This window comes from Muntiacus reevesi, chromosome 16, assembly GCF_963930625.1.
Source record: "Muntiacus reevesi chromosome 16, mMunRee1.1, whole genome shotgun sequence".
NCBI lineage: Eukaryota > Metazoa > Chordata > Mammalia > Artiodactyla > Cervidae > Muntiacus > Muntiacus reevesi.
The window spans coordinates 56,150,603-56,175,084 of record NC_089264.1 but is presented as its reverse complement, the minus strand read 5'-3'; the positions used below and the strand labels follow the sequence as shown (position 1 = coordinate 56,175,084).

Sequence of the window (24,482 nt, the reverse complement as noted above, 5' to 3'; positions counted from 1 at the left end):
GGACGGACTGAGGGGCTTTTGGCTCAGGCGGTGGGGCTCACACATGTCGCTTTTTTTGATGTCTCCCATTGTGAATGACTTCAGACTGGTCGCCCCAGGTTCCTGCTGTCTTGTAAGAACCGGCATTTGCACTGAGCCGGCATCAGCAGCCCATGCATGCCTTTTTTTCTGCCTGAGCTCACGTACAATCTCTGCCTCGCGCTGGGAGGACCTCTCTCCCCTCTGATATCTGAGGCCGCATACTAGGCCTTCTGCCTTTCTGCATTGACAGGGATCTCATTTCCTCTAGGATTTGCACGCGGCCACAGTCAATCCGGACCCCAGTTTAAAAGAGTTTGAAGGAGCCACCCTGCGCTATGCATCCTTGAAACTCAGGTAGGGCGTTGGATGCACCCGCCAGGAGGTGTGGCTTTGTGCAGCTGGAGATTGCAATAGAATCCTAAGTCCCATTTTCTGTTTTTCTTTCTAGAAACGCTCCACATGCCGATGATGATGATTCTTGTAGCATCAACAGTGACCCAGAAGCTAAGGTTTGTAAGAAATGTGCTTTCAATGACCAGGTTCTATTCTTACATCAGAATAATGACTTGGGATAACGGCCCAGTTTGTAAAAACTATCAACCCAGAGTCACTTAATAAGCAATTATCCCTGAGTCCTCTCTGTTCCTAATCTCCCTCACACTTAAAGTAAATCCTTTCGGCCAAGTCAGGTTTGGGAGGGTTTCTGTCATCATCACAACTCTGCTTGTATCTCACTCCATCAGCTCTTTGTGCAACACGATAAGATTATTGTTTGAACAGGTGGGCTCCAGAAGCCTTTGAAGATAAGCCAGGCTCTGCCCTGTGAGGCAGAAGAAGGGGAGTTGAACAGGTGCTTGGACCCCTCATGCCCGTCTCCTGCAGGGCAGCCTCACCCATGGGCACAGTGGAAGCTCCTTGCCATCCCTTCGTAAACACTGCCTGCTTTATGTGGAACGTGAGAGGGAGCTCGCTCTGGACTTGTGGTGCTAGCGTGAGCTGTCACAGTCGCCCGTTGATCCCTGAGTCAGGGCCCTGTGCTTCTCTGTGCAGTCGCCCACCGGATGCTCTTTAAGCTTTTGTCTTGGACTTCGTGTTCTCTAAGCAATGTCCAGTGAGGTGGTGGAGCGTGCGCTGCGGGGCTGGAGCCTTGGCTGACGCGCAGTGCTGCCACCTCCCTACCTCTGCTTCTCGGCTACCTGTTCCCCTTTCCTTGGCAGCTCAGGCTGTGCCCGCCTCCCTATCCCTGCCCCTACCCACCCCTTGCTCTTGCCTTCAAACCCTGTATGGGGCTGGGTGTGAGCCTGGGGAGGGTTGTGCCAGGCACACGGTCTCCATGGTGTCTTAGGAAGGAGCCAAGTAGTGACCCGCCCAACCTGGGCAGACAGCATAGCGATGTGTTCAGTGGGTGACACCGTGGGCCCCGCCCACCCCCAATCCAGGTACCTAGCATCCCGCAACACAGGTGTAATAGGCTGGAGGGTCGTCCGTTTACTGTGAGCTAGGGTGCTGGGTCCATGGGAAAGGGGATTCCTGGCTCAGTTTCCCCACTCTTGGCCAGGGCATGGTACATCAGCCCAGCAGCTTGATGGTCTGTGGGGATGAGCGGCCTGCGGTGGTCTGCACTCACCCTGTAAGTATCCCCATCCTCGAGAGAGCACAACACTGAATAAACGTAAAAAAACACCATTAGGAATCTAGAGAAAGAATGCAGAAGAAAGGAAAAAGCTTCATGTCAATACTTTTTTTATAGCTTTTTCCCCACTGCTTTTTAACACATTTTCATTTGCATCTTATGTAGCAGGACCTAGATATTCTTCTGAACCCCAAAGCAGATCTATGTCTATGCATGAAACAGCAAATAGGTTCCTGTAGCAGCAGTTAAGTGGGGAACACCACCCAGGTTCAAAACCTTGGCTTCTAGGCTGGAAGCTGCCATATTGCCATTGGTTCTGTGAGAGTCCCAGGGCTCGCAGTTGAAATCTCCGTTGCTTTTAGTTTGCGGAGCTTTGTTCTAAGCACATCCTGGTTGGATGAAGGCTGCCCCAGAGCCAGCGGGGTTCTGAACAAGTTCTTGGTCTGCTGCTGACACCCTGACCTTTAAAGATAAATTGTATGGTGCGGAAGGGAAGGAGCGCAGTAACACGGGAAGGCGAGCTGTGAATAATTTGCTTTTCTGCCGGGTGTTTTACGAGGGCCGCCAGCAGAGGCCGGAGGAAGAGGGGTGAGCCGCAGTATTCTTTTGCTCTACCCGGAAGGGCTGGACCAGTGATGTCTGTAAAGCTGAGTGTGAGACTGAGAGGGACCAGGAGGAGGACGCACAGAACGCAGATCAAGTTAGTAACAGGAACAGGAGGCCTGGCTGAGCTGTTACCTAAGGTGACACTTTCTCTTTTTTCCCCCCAGTTTATTGCTTACTGAATCCTTGATCTTCTCCTGTTCTATCGCCAGCATGTCTATTCCAGCACCTGTTAGGAATTTGTGCGAATAAGGAGGCTCAGCTTTCTCATAAGTAACTGAAGTTGTACTTAGTTCAAAACAAAAAGTGTGTGTATTGTATTATTTATTTTATATCCTTCTTCGTTCCATAAAAGATCTGAGGAGACTTATAAGAACACTTAGAAGCCACAGAAAACATAATGGAATAATCAGTGCATAATCTACTGTCTGTACTGGGACAGTAGATGGAGTTAGGACAGATCAGACTGGGGAGAAGGAAAAAGTGGTTTTTCAGCATATAGGACTTGGCACAGTTGTGAACATTGACCTTTGGGTTCATTTTTGTGCCTCCTGGTGATTATTTACGTTGAGGATTCTGACAGTAAATGGTATGAATTCCTGTAAGGGCATCTCAGAATCCTGTAAGAACTCCTGCAAACAACACATGCTTCTAACTCCCCCACCCCACCCTAGATTCCAGAGGTCCCCCTGCTATAGAGTCACTGGCACTCTTGGGGACCCCGAGCCTGCTGGGAGGAGAGAAGGGTTTCAGACCCCTGCCTTCTGTGGCTGCACTGTGCATGAGGTAGAAGCATCTCAGGTCCTTATGGAATGTGATGGATTTTCCAGGGCTCTGTTATAAAACACTCGTAATAATGAATGTTTATTGAGTACTCACTTTTTGCCATAGTCCTAAAGACTTCATTGCTGTTAACTCTCATCCTCACAAAAATTCAAGGGACTCAGTATCATTATTGCAGATAAGGAAACTGAAGCATAGGAAGTTAAGCAGCCAGTTAAAGAGCAGAGTCAGGATTTGGCTCCAGAGCCCATGCTCACTAGATTGCCCCCAAAAACGTCTCAATTGGAGCTTCACTTAGGGGCCACCATCAATTTATGTGATCAGTGTCCTCATCAATATACTCCAAATATTCATATATATATTTGAAGTCTGTATATAGATACACACACACATACACCTTGGAAGGAAAGTGATGACCAACCTAGATAGCATATTAAAAGGCAGAGACATTACTTTGCCAACAAAGGTCTGTCTGGTCAAGGCTATGGTTTTTCCAGTGGTCATGTATGGATATGAGACTTGGACCATAAAGAAAGCTAAGGGCTGAAGAATTGATGCTTTTGACCTGTGGTGTTGCAGAAGACTCTTGAGAGTCCCTTGGAGTGCAAGGAGATCCAACCAGTCCATCCTAAAGGAGATCAGTCCTGGGTGTTCATTGGAAGGACTGATGTTGAAGCTGAAACTCCAGTACTTTGGCCACCTCATGCAAAGAGCTGACTCATTGGAAAAGACCCTGATGCTGGGAAGGATTGAGGGCAGGAGGGTATGACAGAGGGACAGAAGGGGACGACAGAGGATGAGATGGCTGGATGGCATCACCGACTCGATGGGCATGAGTTTGAGTAAACTCCGGGAGTTGGTGATGGACAGGGAGGCCTGGCGTGCTGCGGTTCATGGGGTCGCAAAGAGTCGGACACGACTGAGCGACTGAACTGGACTGAACACACACACACATACTTATGCACACACAGAGAGAGAAATTTGAATTTTGCTCATTGGAAGCAAAGGGCAAACCCATTTCAAGTGAATTGGTGGAGAATTATGACAGTGTGGACCAGCTTTCTGGTCTGACCTGAGTCAGAGGTGAAGTCTAGAAGTGAAATTGATAGGCCACAGGTTTTTTCAGACCATCCGTCAGTGGTGTCATTTCAACCAGGCTTTTGATAAAAGTTGGGCCGAAACAGGAGGAAGGATGGGGGGGGGGCGCCCGTGGTGGCGGGAGTGGGGCTCATCGAGTGGCTGGCAGCTGGCAGAGCCCCACACATGGAGCCCCTTTGGGGAAACTGAGGAGTCTCGCTGTGCTCCTCGGGATGCGGGGTCTCGCCACCCCGCGATGGAAGTGGGCCAGGGGAAGCCCTGCAGGGAAGACTTAAGATAATCCAACACTAAATGAAATTATTTTTTGCAAGTTGGGAATACGTGCGTTGGTTTAGAACTGACATTGCTGAGGCCACTTTGGAGGGCTTCCCCATCGCCAGCACCCCGGCCGGTCCCATCTGCCTCTTGGTGTCTCCTTGTCTGTTCCTGCTGCTGGGGCCCCTAAGGAGGCAGAAGTGGCGAGATCTAGGTTCCCAGACATTCAGGCTTTCCATGGATCTAAAGATATCTAAAGGGTATCTTTCGTTAACTGTTTCCAGTCTTTTTAATTTGCCAACAACCCAAGAACTGAATGCCTTGTAAACAAGCAGAAGGTGTCCTTTCTTTAGGGGAAAAAAAATATTTAATTTCATGTACGATGGAATTCTAAATACAGTCCCTGAGGAATAAATAGATTGTTAGAGAAAGTGTCTTCCTTACTCCCTCAATGAAACCTAGTTGCTGGAAAAATAAAAGTTGTTTTTAGGCCATCAGGATGTGAATACTTCAAAAGTCCCTCCAGCCATTCTGAGTCTTAACATCCTGATAATCAGTTGTTCAGTGAAAATCTAAGTACCAGCATAAATGATCTCTTCTCCCCACACCACCTCCCCCTTCCCACAAGAGCAAAGTATTTTTATAACTCTGACAGTGTTGTATGAGCCGACCTACTTTTTTATACAGTGAATGTGTTTTTTAGCTGATTGTCGTGTATGCATAAGTTTGTATATAATTCTGAGCTCTTTTAACTTTTTCTTTTAAGATAATTATATATTTATACAAAGGTCACCAAGACTGAGTTCCCATATTACCTTTCACCTATCTTCCCATAATAACATCTTCATAATCATGGACAATTATCCAAAGTAAGAAAATAATATTGAGACCATATTACTAACTAAAATAGGCTTTGTTCATTCCAATTTTCCAATTTTTCCCACTGATACCCTTTTTTTGTTCTAGGACCTAATCCAGGATACTACACTGCATGTACTGAGCTCTTAAAAAATTATTTTACCTGTTCCTTTCCACAGTTCCCAGATTTATTATTCTTTATTCCACTATATTAATAATATTCCACTTAATTAATTGCGCCATAATCTGTCTAGGCACCCAGCAGTCATACAGTTTCCAGTACTACAGAGCAGAGCTACAACTTCATAAAAATAGGTGGCTTTTTTCCCTTTAAGTCATTGCTTTGGTACAGATTGCTGAAACCAGTATTACCAGGTCAAAGGCTATCGGCTTATGGCTTCTGTCACTTACTGCAGAATTGTTTTTCAGAAAGGCTGCAGCAGCATGTAATTCCATCTCTAATAGCCCAGAAGACACCTTTGTCCGCTGCCCACTGCTCTCTAGGCTTTGTCAATTTTATTTATTCACATTATTAGTTGTATTGCATGTGCGCTACTACCTCCTACTTTAAATTTCCCCCTAAGTTACCAGCATAGGACCTTAGTTTTGTCCATTACAAAACCCTGCGTTTATTATGGAACTCTGTGTTTCTCTCCTTTCTTGGCTGTTTTTTCCTCTTGCTTTTCTATCCATTTTTAAAATGAAGACTTGGTTTGGGATTTGAGATATACAGAAAAGAGGCAAAGATAGCACAGAGTTCCTCTGTCCCCGTCACCCAGCGTCCCTTTCTTTTGCATAAATAACTGTAGTGTCCTTGTCAAAACTGAATAGTGGTACAAAGCTGTTAACTAAACACTCTATTCTGATTTTACCAGTCATTCTTCTACATAGTTCTTTGGTTTCAGGACAGCACAGGGTGTTTAATCTCTCTGCATTTTCAAATTCAAAACTCTGTTTATAATCTAATTATTTTTTTCTTTGTCTATTTTGTGTCACTTTTCCATGTGAAAACGCTTTTTTTAAGCTTCTCATTTTATATTGGAGAATAATTAACAGTGTTGTGTTAGTTTCAGGTATATGGCCAAGTGACTGAGTTATACACATAGATGTATCTCTTCTGTTTCAGATTCTTTATGTGAAAATGCTTTTTAAATGTTTATATATCCAAACATTTTGTACATAATTGCCTTTTGTGCTTCAGTTTGTGAAGAAGGCAATTTCTTGTCATGTTTGGGTGGCCAGGTAGCTTGCACTTGTAAATCTCCATCATTGTGCGGTCTGCCCACTGTGCTCCTCCAACTTTCGTACCTTAAAATCCTAATTTAGTCCTTTACAACTTTCCTTTTCTCATGGCATGTGGCTTATTGCTGGCCAAATGCTTGACCAGAATGAGTAACACTAAGATAAATCCAGTTATGATTAAATTGTTGAAAACTGAATGCTTTGAAAAATATGTACTAATTCCTTAGAATTCTTCCCTTTGTGTCACTGTGCTGGACTTCTCTAAAGGAAGTGTTCTGCCATCTTGTGGACGGTATTGAAGAATACATCCTTAGAGAAACTGGCATTTCGTTTGGACTGAATTGCTTGTAGCTTGTTGTTCAGTCGCTCAGGCGTGTCCGACTCTTTGCGGCCCCATGGACTGCAGCGTGCCAAGCTTCCCTGCCCTTCACCTGGAGCTTGCTCAAATTCAGGTCCATTGAGTCAGTGATGCTTGTAGCTAGAGATAATGTTGAAGATGATCTGATGGGCCTCCTTTACAGGTGAAAGGGTAAGCTCCAGAAATTTTGAGTACATAACTTTACTAGGGTCACATAATCAGTGGTGGAGACGGTATTCGAAGGTGGTCTTCTGGGCCTCTGATCACCCCATCCTACTGTCTTCTCTGAGTGTATAACAAATCATTTTCAGGATATTTGTGAGGAGAAGTAATTAGATCTGCATTTAGAACACTGCTCCTTGGCATCCATGACAGAGAAACTTGGTAAGGAAGATGGTTTTGTCCCAAGTATTAAATTATCTGGGTTTCAGCTTCCTTGGCTGTAAAATGAAAATGTTATTAAGTCATTTCTGGCTCTGAGGAATGAAGTCTGGTTCTGAGATCTAAAGTGAAATGAGCAGTCCTGATCTCTGGCATCTGGAGATCAAATAGTTCCGTCTGCTCTGTCTCCAGATCCAGAGAGCGGGCTGGGTTGGAGGGTTGGAGGCAGGGCTGGCTCTTTTCTGACCTCACGCTCCTCCTGCACCCCGCGCTGTGTTGGGCACTAGCATGCAATTTTCCTGCAAATGCAAGGCACCATGGTTATTTCCCGCATATTACAGATGAGAAATTGGTGCTTCAAACAGGTTAAATAATTCTTTTATCACAGCCAGTAACCTGTGGAACTGGGACTCTAGGTTTGTTGCATTTGACTCCACAAAGTCTGAGTTGGTGTCCACCCACTCCCAGTGACCATTTCCGTCAGTTTTCTGGTCACTGGCTATGTGGCGTTTGGAATGGGGGTAACCGGAATATTGGAGGTAAGGCAGGGTAGGGGGACCAGAGAGCCACTGCTTCAGGACGGACCCCCTCCCTGCCTTTCCGCCACCCTCACATTCACATGGTCCCGTCCTTTTCTGTGCTTTCAGACTTTTCCTGCCCACGTTGGCAGATTCGAATTCAGTTGTCCTGTGGCCAGACTGCAAGGTACTGCAATTCTGCTAAGCTCCAGCGTGCTGCTGATGCTGCTGGTCTGAACACAACATGTCAAGTAGCAACAGTAAAAAGTGTGAAATCTGGTCCACAAGGCTTTGTGTTCATGCATCTCTACAGTCTTTGTATACAAAGTGCCTCCCGGTTCCGTCACGGCCACTGCAGCCAGTTCTCAGTGTATCAAGCGTGTTTTTCCCAGGCATCGCTTTTTGGGAAAGCTTTGCTTATCTCCTTCCTCTTTTGTTATAACCTGCCCCAGATGGAGAGAAAGGGGCAAGAGGTGATACAGATCTGTAGGTCTGGTAGAGACACTTTCAGAAATGAACGGTGAATGAACTTGAGATTCCAGTATTTGTATGTGAGCTTTATTTATCTGTGTCCTCCCTTGGTTCCTATTAGAATAGATTTTCCTGAAGTAATTATATTAGTGGCTACTGACTAGATTAGCACTAATAGATAAACAGGAAGGGGTAGGGAGTATCTTTTGTCATTCAGGCTTATTTCTGGTCTTTGTAGCAAATTTGTTAGCATTACTTAGCATTTATATGGGATTTTTTATGTGTGCATATAATTCTTAGAATTGATTTTTGTTCACATGGCACTGGTTTTTTTCTTCCAGAAATCCTCATCTGTGTGAGAAGCTTGGGTTCGATTTCTGTTGATTCATTAACTGAATCAAAAACATTTATTGAATCCTGAATGTTAAAGGAGAAGTCGTGTGTTATAATGGCCAAGAGCATAGACTCTGGACCCCAACTATTTGGGTTCAAAGCCAGACTCTGCTGCTTACTTAACTGGGTAACACTAGGCAAGTTACTTAGCCTCTCTGTACCTCAGTTTCCTCATCTGGAGAGTGGGCGTGATAATAGTACCTACCCCACAAAGCTATGGTGAACATTAAGTGAATTGATACACACATAAGATAATATGTCAGGTGGTTGGAACTATCTCAGTCATACTTTATGCATTAGCCATTGTGATTCAACTCTTACAAGGAGGAATGGGTATGACCCCCGCCTTCCAGGGGCAGACAGCAGACAGGCAAATTCAGTGCATTGTGCTCAGCGCGCAGAGCTCTAGTGCCATGAATGGATGCTATGTCAGGGACATCTACCCTGGCTGGGAGTAAGGATGGCTTATGTGGCTTTCCAGAAGGAGATGATGCCTAAGCCAATGAGTGTACTTGGATTGCAGTGGGATTTGGTGATTCTCTTCCCAGATTTACTTATGGCTGCACTGGGTCTTTGCTGCCGCGTGAGGACTCTCTTTAGCTGCAGCAAGCAGGGGCAACTCTCTCCTTGTTGTCCATGGGCTTCTCCTTGCAAGGGATTCTCCTTCTGTTGACGCAGAGCATGGGCCTTAGCATTTGCGGCCTGCGAGCTGAGCAGACCAGGGATCGAACCCATGACCCCTGTGCGTTGGCAGGTGGATTTTCTTAACCACTGGACCACCAGGGCAATCCTCCAAAATTTAAATGTAAATGCAGAAGATTAAAAAGTAATTTCATGTGTAATTTTGTGTTGATTTTCAGCAAATGCTTCTAGGAGCAGGTCTGTTAAAATGAGACCATCTGTATTTGTCCATGACTGCCGATAACAGTTGTTTCTCCTATCTCTTCCTACGTACATGTTACTAAACTATACCCAAACATGGTCGCTTAAGACAGCTATTTTGCTCATGAACCAAACCCGGTGGGTTCCGGGATTTGGGAAGGGCTCGGTGGTGCCGTTACTCTTTAGCCCACATGGGGGCACCTGGGGGCCGGCGAGGCTGGGGAACCCACTTCCGAGATGGCTTCTTCACCCACGGGCCTGGTGGCTCGGTGTTCCTCGGCCGCTGGCCCTCTTCACGCGGCGTCTCCTCCTCCAGTCTCTGCTTGGGGCTCGGCGTCCTCACAGAGCGGTGGTCTCTGGGGAGGCAGGAAGCGGCCCCACGTCACTTCCGCCCTCCTCTGCGGCTCAGAGCGGCCCCGCCCAGAGCCCAGGCGAGACGCGGGCTCCGCCTCCTCAGGGGGCGCGTCAGGGTCACACTGCTAAGAGCGTGCCGGACGGGAGCTTTATCACTGGCATCTTTGGGGCGTACAGCCCACATCATTCTCGGGTTTTAGTCGTTCGGTGAAAATGCCCTCAGTGAAGGGCAGGGCTGTCAACACCGGGGAGTCAAGAGCCCAAGGCGCGGAGCCAGTGATGAACATGCCAAGTCCTGGCCGCACGCGATGGCTTCAGGTTGACATTCACAAAGAGGAAACGAGGACCATCCCATTAGGCCTCAGGAGAGGAGGGCGGAGGGCCACACGCGGTGGATTTCAGGTTGACAATCACAAAGAGGAAACGAGGACCATCCCATTAGGCCTCAGGAGAGGAGGGCGGAGGGCCACACGCCGTGGCTTTCAGGTTGACATTCACAAGGAGGAAACGAGGACCATCCCATTAGGCCTCAGGAGAGGAGGGCGGAGGGCCACACTCGATGGATATCAGGTTGACATTCACAAGGAGGAAACGAGGACCATCCCATTAGGCCTCAGGAGAGGAGGGCGGAGGGCCACACGCGATGGATTTCAGGTTGACATTCACAAGGAGGAAACGAGGACCATCCCATTAGGCCTTAGAAGAGGAGGGCGGAGCACCCAGAGGCGCGTCTTCTGCCCCGGCGTGTCCGGCTGGTCTAGGGGGAGCAGGCCTTAAGCCAGGCTCCTGACTGGGGACCCGCACGCTGTTCTGCGGAGCGGAGCGACCCTCGCTGCCTCCTGGACTCTGAGCCAGTGGCCTTGGGTTCCCATTCTGTCTCCCAGCCCAGAGGACAGCTCTTGTGTTTCTAAAGCTGTTTTCCTCTCTTTGCCAACATGACCGCGCATAATGCTGTGTTTCCAGCGGAACCACGTCTTCTTTTCCCTTACTAATCTCTGGTCACTTCACTTGCCTGCACGAGCAGTCGAGGACTTGGCAGCCGTGTGCGCCCTGGGTTTTGAAAGGCGCTGTTGAAACGCGCTGCGTTGTTATCCCACTGTTGGCAGCTGCGCCCTGCAGGGGGCAGGTGCCTGGAAGGCTGGTTAAGGAGAGGCAGACTTCCTCCTCCTCCTGAAGGAAGGAGGCCAAGGGAGGTGATGGGCGGCCCCCAGCAGCAGTGGCAGAGGTGGGCGTCCTGGCCCCGTGAGATCCTGGCCGAGAATTCTGGGTTGTGGGTGGTCGCAGAGCTGAACGGCCTCCGGCAGAAACAGCAGCGGCAGCACTGCCTTCATCCAGCGGGGCCCGGCCATCGGGGAGAGCCAGCTGCTCAGGACCTAGGGTTCCTGAAGATAGCGTTCCAGGCAACATGTCTTGGGCATTAGCTTCTCAGGACTTCATGCTGGTGCCAGGATTGATGTAGTACCCTGGCTGTTTCTTATTTATTTTCAGTTAATGAAATTGATAAAGAAACAATGGTTCCTCCTAGAGCACTATTAGAATGATTCAGACACTGAGGCATTTTAACTAAGCCACACTGTTCTGTCACTCTTTGCCTCCTATTTAAAATCTCATCAGAGCATGAAGCCACAAGAATCAAAGACTAAAATCTTTCTCTGCTCCAGGTTCTGGTGCTTTTAAGGAAATGGTTTTAATAGTCAGGCTGGTGTATTTTCCGTCTCTTAAATTGACACCAAGAGTGACAGCCCTCAAATTGTCTGTAACCAAGTCATCCATCCAGTCGTTCTGTGTATGCTATACTTAGTCAACGACTGTGGTGTGCAAGATGATATAATCAATCAGATCAAGGAGGGGAGCAAAAGAAAATAATAGCAGAGACAATGGTGGTCTCATTTAAGAATGACAGTTAATGATGTTATTGAACTTAAAGAAGTGAGAGATAATTTGCAGCTCTAAGTGGAATTTCAGTTGCTTTATGTTGAAGGAGACATTTGAGATCAGTTCGCTAAGCATAATCCATAAATAGTTTAAATTGACAGCGTAAGTGTCCATCAGCAGATGGATGAAGAAGATATAGTATATCTATGCAATGGAATATTATTCAGCTTGTCACTTGTGACAATGTGAGTGGACCTTAAGGGTGTTATACTAAGATAAAGACAGATACTGTATGATGTCTCTTATATGTGGAATCTAAAAAAGCTGAACTCATAGAAACAGAGTAGAATGGTGGTTGCCAGGGGCTGGAGAGCAGGGAAATGGGAGATGTTTAAGGGTACATACCTGCAACTAGGAGGTAAATAAATGCTGGAGATCCAATACAGTGTAGTGATTATAGTCAACAATACTGTATTGAAAATGCCAAAGTTGCTAAGAGACTAGACCTTGGTTGTTCCTACCAGAAAAGAGAAATGATAAAAATGCAACATGAAAAAAAAAAAATGCAACATAATAGAGGGGTTAATGAACACTACAGTGGTGATCTTACTGGAATATATTAACGTATCAGCATATTGTACCTTAAACTTACATAATGTTATATATCAATTACAGCTCAATTTTTGAATATTTAAAAATAATTCAATTTGACCTTAAGAAATTCTCAGACTGAAAATCACTTCAATAAAACTGAACCAGCACATTCTTAACCCAGATCTCCAGCCAAACAATGCTGCAGTTCACCTCCTGTGGGCACAGAGCAGAAATGTGTCTCTTCAGGTTCCTTTCCAGTCCCTCATTCTCTCAGCAGACCTGCTGCTCAAGAAGGGGGCCCAGGTTCCCAGCTGAGGCCCAGTCTTCTGCTCCAGCCGCATTCCCAATGGTCGGTTTGACCAGCATATCACCCCTGTCTCTAACAAAGCTGAAACGTTGGCCTATTGTAAATGACACATGGACCCTAGAAGCCAGAATATATGATTTCTCAAAAAACCTTTCTGAGAGCTGTGATTTTGTCAGAGCTGTGAGTTCAAAAGAGAGCGATAGCAACATAGAACTTATTTTTATAGAAAATGTCAGTTTTCCCTCTTCACCTAATGCTATGAGGCAGTGCCACTTAGTAAATAAAATGCCTTATAAAGAAGACATCTCTCCTGCTTCAGGTATTCTCATACATGTTGTCTGCCACGTTTTGCTTGAGATGTGGAAACAATGAAATGAGTGGATACCCCACGTAGACCTTCATCATTTGGCAGTGGTAGAGGGTGGGAGCAGAAGGTAACTAACAGCTCTGGCTCCAGCCGTGTGCTGGGCGCTTTACTTGCAGCGGGTCATCTGATTGTCTGAGCAGCCCTGCAAGGGAGGGTGACATTGTTCCTCCCATCTTATGGATGAGCAAATTGAGGTTCGGAGATCCGAAGTCACTTTCCTGAAATGACAGATCTATTCTGTGGATGAATTTGAACCTGATTGAAGCCGACTCTAAAGCCTGTGTTCTGATGATACCACTGATGATCGCTGATGTTCACTGAACATTTAATGTGTATCAGTTCAGTTCAGTAGCTCAGTCCTGTCCTACTCTTTGCGACCCCATGGACTGCAGCATGCCAGGCTTCTCTGTCGATCACCAACTCCCAGAGCTTGCTCAAATTCATGCTTAGTGTGTATGGGATACACATATACCAAGGTGGTTTGGGGCTAAAGACAGAAAAAGCTCGTTTTCTGCCTTTCAGGCTCATCTGGCACCTCTGTGAAAGGCAGTTGCGAACACCCACATCCTGCTTCCACCACCTGCTTTTCGAAAGGCCCATGAGCGGTGTTCTTTTATTTCTCCTATATTTAGTTGAAACTGAGGGACAGAATCCTGCCCACAGCTCCACAGCTGATAAATGGCAGAGCTGAGATGTGAACCCGAGCAGCCTGGCTTCAGAGACCGAGCTTTTCATTTCTGGGCTGTGCTTCCTCTCATGGAGGTGGGCCTTCCCATGGCCTTGCAAGCGTGCCATTGGAAGATTGAGAGGGAAAAAATTATCTTTTGTGTGTGTGTGTATTTGTTTTAGTGGATTTTCGAAGCAGCTGACTCCCAGTGAATGACCAAAGAGGAAAGAACAGCCAGAGCTTTGGTCCCTAATGTAGGGCCGTGTTGCAAAGGGAAAAGGTATGAAATAGGAGCGAGAATACCCAGGTTCTGTCCCCAGCACTATTTTGTGACTTTGTTAACCTCTCTGGACATCACTTATCTCATATGTAAAATGGGATGGTGCCAATGCCTAGCCTGGGAAACTCATAGTGTTACTATGAAGACCGAGTAAGATGTTATATAAATGCTTTGATGTATATGACATGTGATTTTAGTCTTCCAAGAGTATCGTTAGAAAATCCTGATGCGATGGTTCCCAGCAGACCAATCGGTGACGGTCAATTACTCATTTTTGGTGCCGGGTAGGTCCCGTCAGCTGGAGGCCATGTGGGGCTGAGGCCAGTCCCAAGTGTGCCATCTTTAGACTACCCTCCCTCTCTCTCTAATCCAGCTGCTTTGGGAATCCTTTCAGCAGTTGGCATATTATAACATGTTGTAGCTTAAGTGAAGCAGGATTACTTTCGTTTTTTCAGACTTTAGAAAATAAAACAATGTATGGTAACACGCTGGTTATAAATGAAAATGCAGACAGTACCAGCTTATACAAGTTATATGAGGGATTTTTTTAAATCTAATTTTCAGAAAGGAGGCAGTGATGACAGGAATAAAGAATTTCCTCTGTGTCAATGGGGCTGAGTGTGTGGTGCCTCATTTAATAGACAAAACAAATCCTGAAACCGTTTTTTAACTGGTTACAGTTGTGTGTGTATGTGTGTGATTTCTCACTTTACACAGAGCATATCACTCTCCCTTCTTCTGTAGGTTAAGGCACGTTTATGTAAATCCTGCATCAATGCAGAATCCCTCAGTGGTTCAGCCCGGATGCCAGTGACTTGAGTTCAGTAATGAGAGTCTTCTCTTTCCAATGCCCAGGGAGAAGCCAAGCCTGAGGTCGGTCTCAGACCTCTGAGTTCTGGTTGAGAAGCTTTGGGCTTCAGCCACCAGGAGCTCTAGATTAGCTTTAAAACAAAGCAGAAACAAAAATTCCAGGGTTCTCTGTATTATTGACATCGGAGTTGCCCTCCTTTTACAGGAAACTCTAGATTGTCCCTCCCATGGCTGCTCCTTCTCCCCAGTATCTGCAGTGATTTCAGAGATTACAAAGACTGCCAAAAAGTGGGGGATTGCCGCAGAGTCTGACCTGGAGTCTGGCCTCTGCCGTTAACAGCATTAAAGCACTTACATTGTCCGCAAGATAAGCGTTGATAAATAATGTAGCACCTGTAAAACATTTTCCCCAAAATCTTTTTTTAAACTTATTAAAAAGTTAACACATGGGGGCGGAGGGTGGGGTGGAAATTGACACAGGAAGCTCAGAAATTCACCATTGGCCCACAGTTTTTTTGGCATCACATTAATGCAGAACCTCCGTGTTCCTCTGGAGTTCTTTGCAGACCTGTCTCTATGGAAGGTTCAAGTCTGCTGAGATGAGCAAGTGCCAGCACGCTAACTTCGTACTGGCGGGGTGGGGTTGTGCCAGGTGAAGCTGGCCCCTCTTCGCCCCAGAGGAAGCTGTGTAGAGTTAAGGTAATGTGATTTTGCCAGCACTGGGGCCCTCCACATTGTTAATAAGTGAAGAGATTCTCCAGACAGAAATAAACATTTTATCTTGTGTCCTCTTTTATGTGCTTATGTGGAACTACCTTCTTCAAGATGTAGATTCTTTCCAAAGCAATTTGAGAAGTGGGACTGTTGAGGTTCTCATGTATTATTGGGGAATAAGTTTCAAAAATGTTGCATTTTGCATGCAGAATCATAACTTACATAGCACCTCTAAGCTGGTCATCTCTGTTGAAACAGGAGCGTCTCTGGGAACAGTTCATTCAATATTCTGCTTTTAAAACTTTGCCCTGGGGGTGAAGAGCCCACAGCCCCTTTGGGAGAGTTTCCTTGTTTTATCCCTTAATGTTGAGAAGTTCATCCACCTCGTTACAACTCACTCAAAGGCGTTCCTTTTTATGGCTGAGTGATATTCCACTGTGTGTGTGTGTGTGTGTACACATCACAGCTTCTTTATCCGTTTATCTGTCGATGGGCATCTAGGTTGCGTCCATATCCTCGCTGTTGTAAATGGTGCTGCGCTGGACATGGGGGTACATGTATCCTTTTCAGTTGTGGTTTCCTCAGGGTATGTGCTGGGTGGTGGGATTGTCGGGCTGTACAGTAATGCTTTTTCTTTCTCTCTTTCTTTCTGGCCGCACTGGGCCTTTGCTGCTGGCCTTGGGCCTTCTCTGGTTGTGAACAGGGGCTGCTCTCTGCTGCAGTGGGCAGACTTCTTCCCGTGGCGGCTCCTTCTGTTGCAGGGCACGGACTCTCGGGTGTGTGAGCTCAGCAGCTGTGATGCACGGGCTTAGTTGCTCCATGGCATATGAGATCTTCCAGGACCAGGGATCAAATCCATGTCCTCTGTGTTGGCAGGCGGATTCTTAACCACTTGACTGCCAGGGAAGCCCCGTATGGGGGTTTTATTCCTAATTTTAAAAGAAATCTCCGTACTGTGCCCCATAGTGGCTGTATCAGTTTATATTCCCACCAGAAATGCAAGAGGATTTCCTTTTCTCCACACCCTATCATACAGAGTGAAGTAAGTCAGAAAGAGAAAAGCAAATAGCATGTATTAACACTTATATATGGAATCTAGAAAGATGGTACTGATAAAACTATTTGCTCGGCAGCAATGGAGATGCAGAAATAAAGAACAGACTTGTGGAGACAGTGGGAAAGGAGAAAAAAGTGAAAGTGAAAGTCGCTCTTTGTGACCCCATGGACTCTACAGTCCATGGAATTCTCCAGGCCAGAATACTAGAGTGGGTAGCCTTTCCCATCTCCAGGGGATCTTCCCAACCCAGGGATCGAACCCAGGTCTCCTGCATTGCAGGCGGATTCTTTACCAGCTGAGCCACAAGGGAAGCCTGGGAGAAGGAGAGGATGGAATGTACTGATAGCCTTAAAACATACATATTACAGCATGTAAAATAGATAGCCGGGGAATTTGCTGTGTGACGCAGGGAGCTCCAATCAGGTGCCCTGTGACCTCGAGGGGCGGGATGGGGCTGGGGGTGGGAGGGGGGTCAGGGGAGAGAGGACCTGTGTACACCTGTGGCTGGTTCATGTTGCTGCATGGCAGAAACCAACACAGTATTGTAAACCAATTGTCCTCCAGTTAAAAACAAATTTATTTTTAAAAAAGCACAATCACAAACTATAGAATTAAAAAAAAAAAAGTTCATAATTCTCCCTCTCCAAGTTCTTGTTATTCCAGAGCCCCTGCTCATTACCTGATGCCCCGTGTAGAAGGAGGACTTTGGGTTGCATCTTCACCAACACTTTTTCAGCCACTTCTCCATGGCTGTTCTCATTCTCCTCCAAGAAAGTTAATCCAGACTTCCTCCGCCTTTCTTTATCATTTATATTGCTTTGGTTAGCTTTAGTGACTTTTCTTAGGAGACCCTGCGTCTTCTCATTAGAAGAAAAAGATGAATCAGCAGATACTAGGTGCTGCTGACGTGTGTGGCACTTACCTAGGCATTGTGGGAGAAGAGAAGAAGCACTCATAAGGGGTCTCATCTCAAGGGGGCTCCTGGGGGAGGTGGCAAGGGGGAGAATCAGAAGACCCCACTGCCCACCCATACCTGCCACTCAGGGGCCGGGAGAGTGACATACCCTGAGTGAGTCACCACCCCCTGATGGGCCTCATCCATCAAGCAAAAGGGACAAGCGGAGCTTTAACTCTGGCTCTGAAAACAAGGCTCAGAGGCTAAGGGGGCCCTAATTCAAAGAACAGCAGAGCATTAAGAGATGAGCCGCTGTTTCTGCAGTGGAAACCCAGAAAAGAGGGAGGTGAGTTTGGGAATGAGTCTTCTCCTTGAACCTGGACCAGCAGTCTGGCCCAAATCACTGGACCTCCACCCTAGGTCCCTTCAGGGGGCTCAGCTGCAGCCGTCACACAGACGGTGTAATGAGCTTCGGGCAACATCCGGAGCTGCGGAGACCTGGGGTCCCCTGCCCCGAGGCTGGGTCCCCTGAATAATGCGAGGTTCTCTCTCCCTCCTTCCGTCCTTTCCCACCAGGAACTCCTCTCTGCTCCTCTCTGTGAGTCTCTGTCACCTTCCTTACTACCATCTCAAAGCTTTGTGACAGCGTCGCCTGCAGAGTCACTTCTCGTAGAACTTTGGGGATCCATTGCCTTGAAGCATTCTCTGGGCCCCTCCATGGTTATTTCGTGTGATCACCAGGGTTAATCCTAGAGTAATTTCCAGGTTCTGAAGTTACAGGGTTCCTTAAGGCTCCCTCTTCGCTTGTGTCCCCACACTCACAGGACACAGTCTGAGTTACTTGAGACACTGGCGTGTTACCTGCTTGTGAGGAGGGGCCACAAGAAGTCCTTTTGGTCCGCCCATCTTCGGCTGTAGTCCTAGACACATCTGTTCCTCAGATGTGTTGTCATCTCTGGGAGTAGGTTTTTAACCTTTATTCTGGTCTTTGTTGGAAATTTGCTCCTTTTTAATTCTTCAGCTCTGTGTACATGCATTCCTACCCTATGAATTCAATAGAGCTAATTTGAAGCAAAGCCTTTAAAACAACTACTTAGAACTCTCTTTTCTTCTTGAATTGCTGTAAATGACTTGGAAGAGCATCTGCTCACGCTCCCTTCATCTTTGCAGCGGACTCTAGTGCCAGTTGGTCAGGGACCATCTCAGCAAATGGCGGTGACTAAGGAAGACTTTGATGAACGACCTTCCATGCCCACGACTCTCCCCCCAAGGCAGAAACTCATTCTTGTTAGCAGCAGCTCTGCAGCACTCTCGTGACTCGAGTTACTTGTTCGTGAAATGAGGTGGCTGGCTTCCAGGTCCCCAGGGCCCGTATGCGCTCGGCCTCTATGCTGTGGGCAAAGGCTCTTCGATGTGCTTGCTGTGTAGACTTCTAGGAGTTGGCTTTGCGCGCGAGGATCTGGTAAATCTCCCTTTAGGGCTGACCAAATCAATAGCTTTGCTTCTAACTGCGGTCTTTGTAAGTCTTCACACTCTATGAGTTCACTGTGTTCATCTCAGACCCTTTGTAAACAGTTGCAGATATTTTGTTTCTTGGTGAGCAGTGCAGTTTTTAAAAAACCTTTCTTCTAAGCCAACAATAAAAACTACAGTCAGTCCCAATGATGATGATGAGTATAGCTTTTGCGTGCATGCTAAGTTGCTTCAGTCGTGTCTGACTCTTTGCATCCCCGTGGACTGCAGCCTGTCAGGCTCCTCTATCCATGGGATTTTCCAGGCAAGTATACTGGAGTGGGTTGCCTTGCCCTCCTCCAGAGGATCTTCCCGACCGAGGGATTGAGCCTGCCTCTCTTGTGTCTCCTGCATTGCAGGCAGATTCTGTACCACTGAACCACCAGGGGAGCTGGAGTGTAGCCTTTACCAGACACCAAATCCTGTGCAACGCCTATGTGACACGTATGAACTCATTTAACCCTCAGAGCGATCTTACTCTGTGCTTGGGGCAGAGAAGGCTGCAGAGCAAGCCTCTGCCTTCTTGTCATTTGTGTTACAGTGTGGGGGGAGAGAGAGAAATAGCAAAAGACAGCAGTGTCCCAGCCCTGCCTAGGCCTGGGTCTCCAGCCCTCAGCCTGGAGGGTGCAGCCTGTCTCCTGACCTCAGGCTCTCTCTGCACTTTCTGTTGGATCAGCAACCCCTCTAGAGTTCACATAGTCATCTTGCTTTCCCAGCAAGATAAAATGGCCAACTTTACATGCAGAACTTGGGTATTCATTATGGTTTTACTCTATGTATGCTTACTCTGTAAATAAGGCTTCTCAACTCGGCAGCAGCAGAAATAAAATCAATAGTGTAAATCAACCATGTGGACCATACAACTCGCCTCTCAATCTTTTCCAAGACTCCCATAGCGGAAAACTGAAATATCATTCACGCTCCTGGGGAAGAAGAATAGTTTCCCAGGAGTGAGGACATCTGCCACTTCTCTGCAGAAATAGGAACGGCTCCTGCCAGCCTCGCTGCTGGGCCTGGATGGGCGTGGGCTCTGACTCAGGCTCTGAGCGTGTGGGCCGTGAGCCGATGTTTACTGCCACAGACTCAGCTTCTGCTGGCATTCGAGTGTCTCCGGCGGCAGAAGTTCCCTTTTGTCCCACTGTCCCACCAGAAGACGTTTCTGTGGTTACTGTCAGATCAAGGTTCTTGGAGATGCTTCGTGGTGACTCTGAGGTCTCCCGGGCCTTGGGTTGCAGCAGGCTGGGCCATCTGCAGGAGGGTATGACTGGGTGTTTGGCTGGTGGGAATTGAAGGTGCTCTAGCTAGAAGGGTCAGGCAACAGGTTTAAGAAGTGCCCCCCTTCTGCCCATATCCCACCTCCCTTTGTAAGAGATCCGTCGTTTCATAACATATTAGGAATCATCTTCTGTGGAAGCTTTTGAGTTTTTGAGCGGTTGAAGTATTGCATTCTTGTCCAGGGTTGCTTGGATGAGTGCAGGAATGGTCTAAGTCTTACTCTCCAAAGACTCAGCAGGCCTGCTCCATGTCAGAGGGACCCATCTCATGGGCCCATCCCTCTAGGGTCTCGGTGGTCTTCAGCTCAGAGTCAGGATTGGGATGGAGGGCCCGCATGACAGGGAGGCGTCCGGGTCCCACTGATGCCTAGAGGGGACGTGAGCACCAGACACTGCTCTGGGACAGGACTCCCAGACCTGCTGGGAGCCCAGGGTGTCAGTCAGGAACCAGCTGGAGGCCCGAAGAGAAGGGCTGCACACACAGCCAGGACTCAGGCTTCTCCTCGGTCCGTGTGTCCCGGAACCCTGAATGTGGGCTGCAGTCTGCAGGGCTGTGTCCAGGCCCCACCAGGTAGTGAAGATGGGGCTCCTGTCAGACCAATAAGGATGGATTGGACATTGGGCATGGATTAGCCTATGGAAGGATTGGCCCTCTGGTCTCAGAATGGAGGCACTTGGAGGCAAGTGATATCTGACCCTAGCTGACCTTACTGGCTAAATGGGTATTTTTATATGACTTTTATGTTGGTGTTGGTGGTTTAGTTGCTAAGTCATGTCTGACTCTTGTGACCCTATGGACTGTAGCCTGCCAGATTCCTCTGTCCATGGGATTTCTCAGGCAAGAATACTGGAGTGGTTCGCCCCTTCCTCCTCCAGGGGATCTTCCAGACCCAGGGGACAAACCTGGGTCTCCTGCGTTGCAGGTGGATTCTTTACTGATTGAGCCTCCAGGGGAGCCCTTATGTCACCAGGCATGGCCTAGATCAGACCTGAAAATTCAGAGATAATCATGATAATAATAGCTGACACATCGAACACTCACCAAGTGCCCTTCTAAGCACATTAGAGGTATCGTTCCATTAATTGCTCCCGACATTCCTTAGGTCATACGACTGTCCTTGTCTCCGTTTTGCAGATGAGAAAGCCGCGTCACTCAAGAATTAAGTGGGGAGCTGGAATGCAGACATAGGTGCTCAGGCTTCAGAGTCCAGGCTCTGTGCCCTGCCCGTAGTCCAGGCTCTACTTGCTCTGTGCTAGGCTCCCTGCCTCTGCACACTCCGCCTTGAATTCTCACCAGCACCTGTGGGGTTATCCCTCCAAAGAGGCAGACACTTAGATCAATTAGCTAGCCAAGGGAACAGCCAGAGAATAGCAGCCCAGACTTCCAGGCAGTTCCTTCGCTCTCTTGCCACCGTGCTTCAGTCTGTCTCCAGCTCGAGTGTCTTCATTTGACAGATGTTTACGGAGCGTGTAGCACGTGTGAGGCCCTCTTTGGGGTGGCAGGCGTTCAGAGGTCCACAGAAGGGGCTTGTTCTTGGAGGCCCTCCTATGGATGGAGGGCTCTGTTTCCAGAATAGCTGATGCAGACAGTGGGGAGGTTCAGCCAGTTCGCAGATGTGTCCCTTTGCTGGCCTTCACTGCGCTGGTTCCCTCTTCTGTAAAGTCAAGACAACTCAGCAGTCTGCCTTGAGAACTCAGCCTCAGATCGCACTGTGGCTGCTGCGTATTTACTGTGTGGCCCGGGGTGATTCTGCTTGGTTCTCCAGACTCGATTTCTCACATGTGAAGTAAAGAGCTGCTGCTCTGTGGGATTGTGAACACGCGTTGTGCTCCATGTCATAAGCTGTGAAGCACTGCGAAAGTGATCTCTGAGTGTCAGGGCTGCCTTGCTTTCCCTGCCAAGCCCGGGCTCTTAATTTTATATATTAGTACAAAATGCTCAGCACAGAGAAAGCGCTGGCTAAGTGGTGACTGCTAGAAGGACGACGACGACTATATATAAATTTGTTGGATGCACTGTACTTGCAGGTGTGTTTAAATATGCACGTATATCCAGCTTGTTCTGTGACATCGTGGAAACACTGGGCCAAATCTCCTGGTTGAACCCACCTCCACTCAAATTTTCCATTGATAAAAATAGGCCTCCAAATGCCAGGCTGGCTCCTGTGCAGGAAATGACTAATACAGTCAGCTGTTTACGTATTGTATCAACGCGGAGGCCTGTGTCTCGCACTAGCCATCAATCTCCAAGGATCCTAGCCATTAGGATGTGGAAGCAGGCTCCTCTGCTTGCCTCTCTGCTCAGCCTGCGGTCAGCGGGTGGTCAGAACTGAGTGGATTTCCTCCAGAGGACGAATCGTCTTGTGAGCCAGGCTGAGCAACCAGTGAGGCATACACTTCTCTCCGTAAATGAGTAAATTGGCGTTCCAGTGTTTGTTTTTAAACGTATTTAAATTCCTCATAATGTCATAAGTCACCCTGTTCAGCAATAGATTAGCGACCGTCACTGTGGACGTCCCCAGGAGATGCTGGCCTGTCCTCATCTGAAGGGACCTTTCATGTGCGAGAAGGAGCGGGACCCCGGCCGCGGGGCCCGGCGGCCTCAGCCCCACACCGCCTGCCCCTTGCTCCCTCCCACAGGTTGTTGCTGAGTCTGACCACCCTGGGACTTCCCAGAACACAGTGTGAGCAGCAGTAAGTGGCCTGGAGGGATGAGGGCACAGGCATCAGGCGGTTGATCACATTATTTTTTTTTTTCATCTCGGTGGAGACTCCTTACCCCGCAGGGATCTGTGAGCAGGCCTTGGGGGTTGGGAGGGAGACGCGTGATGGTGCCCCCTGGTGGACAATGTGAGCAAGAGCGCCTAGACCACCTCAGGACTTGTCGGGGGGCTCCCCTAGACCTCTGAGCTGTCAGAGGCAGAGTCAGCTGGAAGCCATAAATCTAGGCCTGAGGGGGCTTGAAACCCTCACTGTCTGTTCAAGGAGGTTGTCCTTCTTCTCCGCATGTTCCCGCCCTTGAATTCTCTGGGGCCTGTCAGAGCAGGACCAGGCCTCCTGACCTCTGGTATCAGCCTCCTCTAGCTGACCTAGGACTGAGATGGAGGAATGTGCCCAAGTGCACGCCTGGTGGGTTGAGGGAGGGGCTGTAGGCCCTCTCTGAGGTCCCTGGGTGTAGAGTGAGGCATGCCTGACCCCCCTCCCTCTCGCCACTTTAGGAAAACCAACATTGTTGCCGCTCCTAGGAGACAGCGTGGCGTGGTGACAGGAATTTATTGGTACGTAAACTGATGCTGAAGCTGAGACTCCAATACTTTTGCCACCTGATGCAAAGAGCTGACTCACTGGAAAAGACCCTGATGCTGGGAAAGATTGAGGGCAGGAGGAGAAGGGGGCGACAGAGGATGAGATGGTTGGATGGCATCACCGACTCAATGGACATGAGTTTGAGTAAACTCCAGGAGTTGGCGATGGACAGGCAGGCCTGGTGTGCTGCAGTTCATGGGGTCGCAAAGAGTCGGACACGACTGAGCGACTGAACTGAACTGAAACTGGGGTTTGAATACCAGCTTCACTATATGCTGTCTGGTTGCCTGAAGTTTATATACCACTGTATGAATCTACTTGGGCTCCCGTAACAGAATACCACACAGATTGAGTGTCTTAAACAACAGAAACTAATTTTCTCACACTCTGCAGGCTGGAAGTCCAGCGTCAAGGTGTTGGCAGATTTCATTTCTCCCGGAGCCTCTCTCCTTGGTTTGCAGACGACGGCCTTCTTTCTGTGTGTCCTCACTTTCCTGGTGTCTCTTCTTCTTCTTTTTATAAGGACACTAGTCCTGAATTAAGCCTACTTTATGATCTCATTTAATCTTGTTACCTCTTTAACTACCCTGTGTCCATATACAACCACGTTGGGCCTTAGAGCTTCAATATATGAATTCTCAGTTCAGTTCAGTTGCTCATATCAGGTATGACAGTTCAGTTCAGATGCTCAGTCACGTCCAACTCTGAGACCCCATGGACTGCAGCACGCCAGGCTTCCCTGTCCATCACCAACTCCCGGAGCCTACTCAAACTCATGTCCATTGAGTCAGTGATGCCATTCAACCATCTCATCCTCTGTCGTACCCTTCTCCTCATGCCTTCAATCTTTCCCAGCATCAGGGTCTTTTCTAAAGAATCAGTTATTTGCATCAGGTGACCAAAGTATTCGAGCTTCAGCATCAGTCCTTCCAATGAATATTCAGGACTGATCTCCTTTAGGATGGACTGGTTGG

At 47.9% G+C, this 24,482-nt stretch overlaps 1 protein-coding gene across 10 annotated transcripts in view; it reads left to right on the top strand.

Annotated features, from left to right (window-relative positions):
* APBB2 (amyloid beta precursor protein binding family B member 2) overlaps nucleotides 1-24,482 on the top strand; it is a 357,434-nt gene that overhangs the window by 252,040 nt on the left and 80,912 nt on the right. For all 10 annotated transcript variants that reach the window (XM_065907600.1, XM_065907601.1, XM_065907606.1 and 7 more), the window contains 2 exons: nucleotides 290-375; nucleotides 470-530. In XM_065907600.1, coding sequence (XP_065763672.1) covers nucleotides 290-375; nucleotides 470-530 — 147 coding nt within the window. The remainder of the gene's footprint in view (nucleotides 1-289; nucleotides 376-469; nucleotides 531-24,482) is intronic.